The sequence below is a fragment of the Bison bison genome, unplaced genomic scaffold (genome assembly GCF_000754665.1).
Source record: "Bison bison bison isolate TAMUID 2011002044 unplaced genomic scaffold, Bison_UMD1.0 scf7180017864280, whole genome shotgun sequence".
Taxonomy (NCBI): Eukaryota; Metazoa; Chordata; class Mammalia; order Artiodactyla; family Bovidae; genus Bison; species Bison bison.
Window position 1 is genome coordinate 4,508,642 of NW_011494852.1, and position 1,221 is coordinate 4,509,862.

Genomic DNA, 1,221 nt, shown 5'->3' on the forward strand with positions numbered 1-1,221 from the left:
CATCCCCTTGCTGCTTCGTGGAGCTGAGGCCCAGCTGAGTGACACCTGCCAACAAGAGATCTGCAGCAAGTTGGCATTGCCTGGTCCCCGGGGAGCCCAAGGCCAGCATGGTGTGTCCTGTCCAGCCCAGCCCAGCCCAGCCCACTCCCTCAACCCCGAGGCTGTGCCCAAGACCTGGCTGACTCCTCTTTCCGTTCCTCTCCTAGGTGCTGGTATGGATTCACCGCTGCTGCCCCCTCCCCTGTCCCTTCTGCGCCCGGGGGGGGCCCCACCCCCGCCTCCCAAAAATCCAGCACGCCTCATGGCCCTGGCCCTGGCTGAGCGGGCTCAGCAGGTGGCCCAGAGACAGAGCCAGCAGGAGCAGGGGAGCACCCCTTCTGCTCCTCAGTCCCCTTTCCGCCGTTCACTGTCCCTGGAGGTGGGCGGTGAGCCCCCAGGGACCTCAGGGAGTGGGCCACCCCCCACCCCTAGCCCACCCAGGTGGCTGGGCTCCAGGACCCCCACCCTCCTTACCAAGGCAACAAAGTGATGGGAGCCTGGTGAGGAGCCAGAGGCCCACAGGGACCTCAAGGAGGGCACCCCGAGGCCCTGCCCAGGTCAGTGCCCAGCTCAGGATGGGTGGGGGGTGTGGGGCTGCACCAGAGATGGCAGCCCAGTTCCTGTGTTCTGTCCCCCAGCAGGTTCCCACCCCTGGCTTCTTCTCAGCCCCCCGGGAGTGCCTGCCACCCTTCCTCGGGGTCCCCAAACCAGGCTTGTACCCCCTCGGCTCCCCATCCTTCCAGCCCAGCTCCCCGGCCCCAGTCTGGAGGAGCCCCCTGGTTCCCCCTGCACCACTGGACAGAGGAGAGAACCTGTACTATGAGATCGAGGCGGGTGAGGGGTCCCCCTACTCTGGCCCCACTCGCTCCTGGAGTCCCTTGCGCTCCATGCCCCCAGACAGGCTGAATGCCTCATACAGCATGCTTGGCCAATCCCCACCACTCCATAGGTCCCCCGACTTCCTGCTCAGTTACCCACCACCCTCCTGTTTTCCCCATGACCACCTTGGCTACTCAGCCCCCCAGCACTCGGCCCGGCGCCCCACCCGACCTGAACCTCTCTATGTCAACCTAGCCCTGGGGCCCAGGGGCCCCTCACCCGCTTCTTCCAGCTCCTCCTCTCCTCCTGCCCACCCTCGCAGTCGCTCTGATCCTGGCCCCCCAGCCCCCCGCCTCCCCCAAA

The 1,221-nt window shown here is 66.7% G+C and overlaps 1 protein-coding gene across 1 annotated transcript in view; it reads left to right on the top strand.

Moving 5' to 3' along the window:
- Positions 1-1,221, top strand: part of ARHGAP33 (Rho GTPase activating protein 33) — a 13,383-nt gene that overhangs the window by 11,441 nt on the left and 721 nt on the right. Inside the window, 4 exon segments of the mRNA XM_010849298.1 lie at positions 6-110; positions 207-465; positions 467-596; positions 681-1,220. Of these exon segments, the coding sequence (XP_010847600.1) occupies positions 6-110; positions 207-465; positions 467-596; positions 681-1,220 (1,034 nt within the window).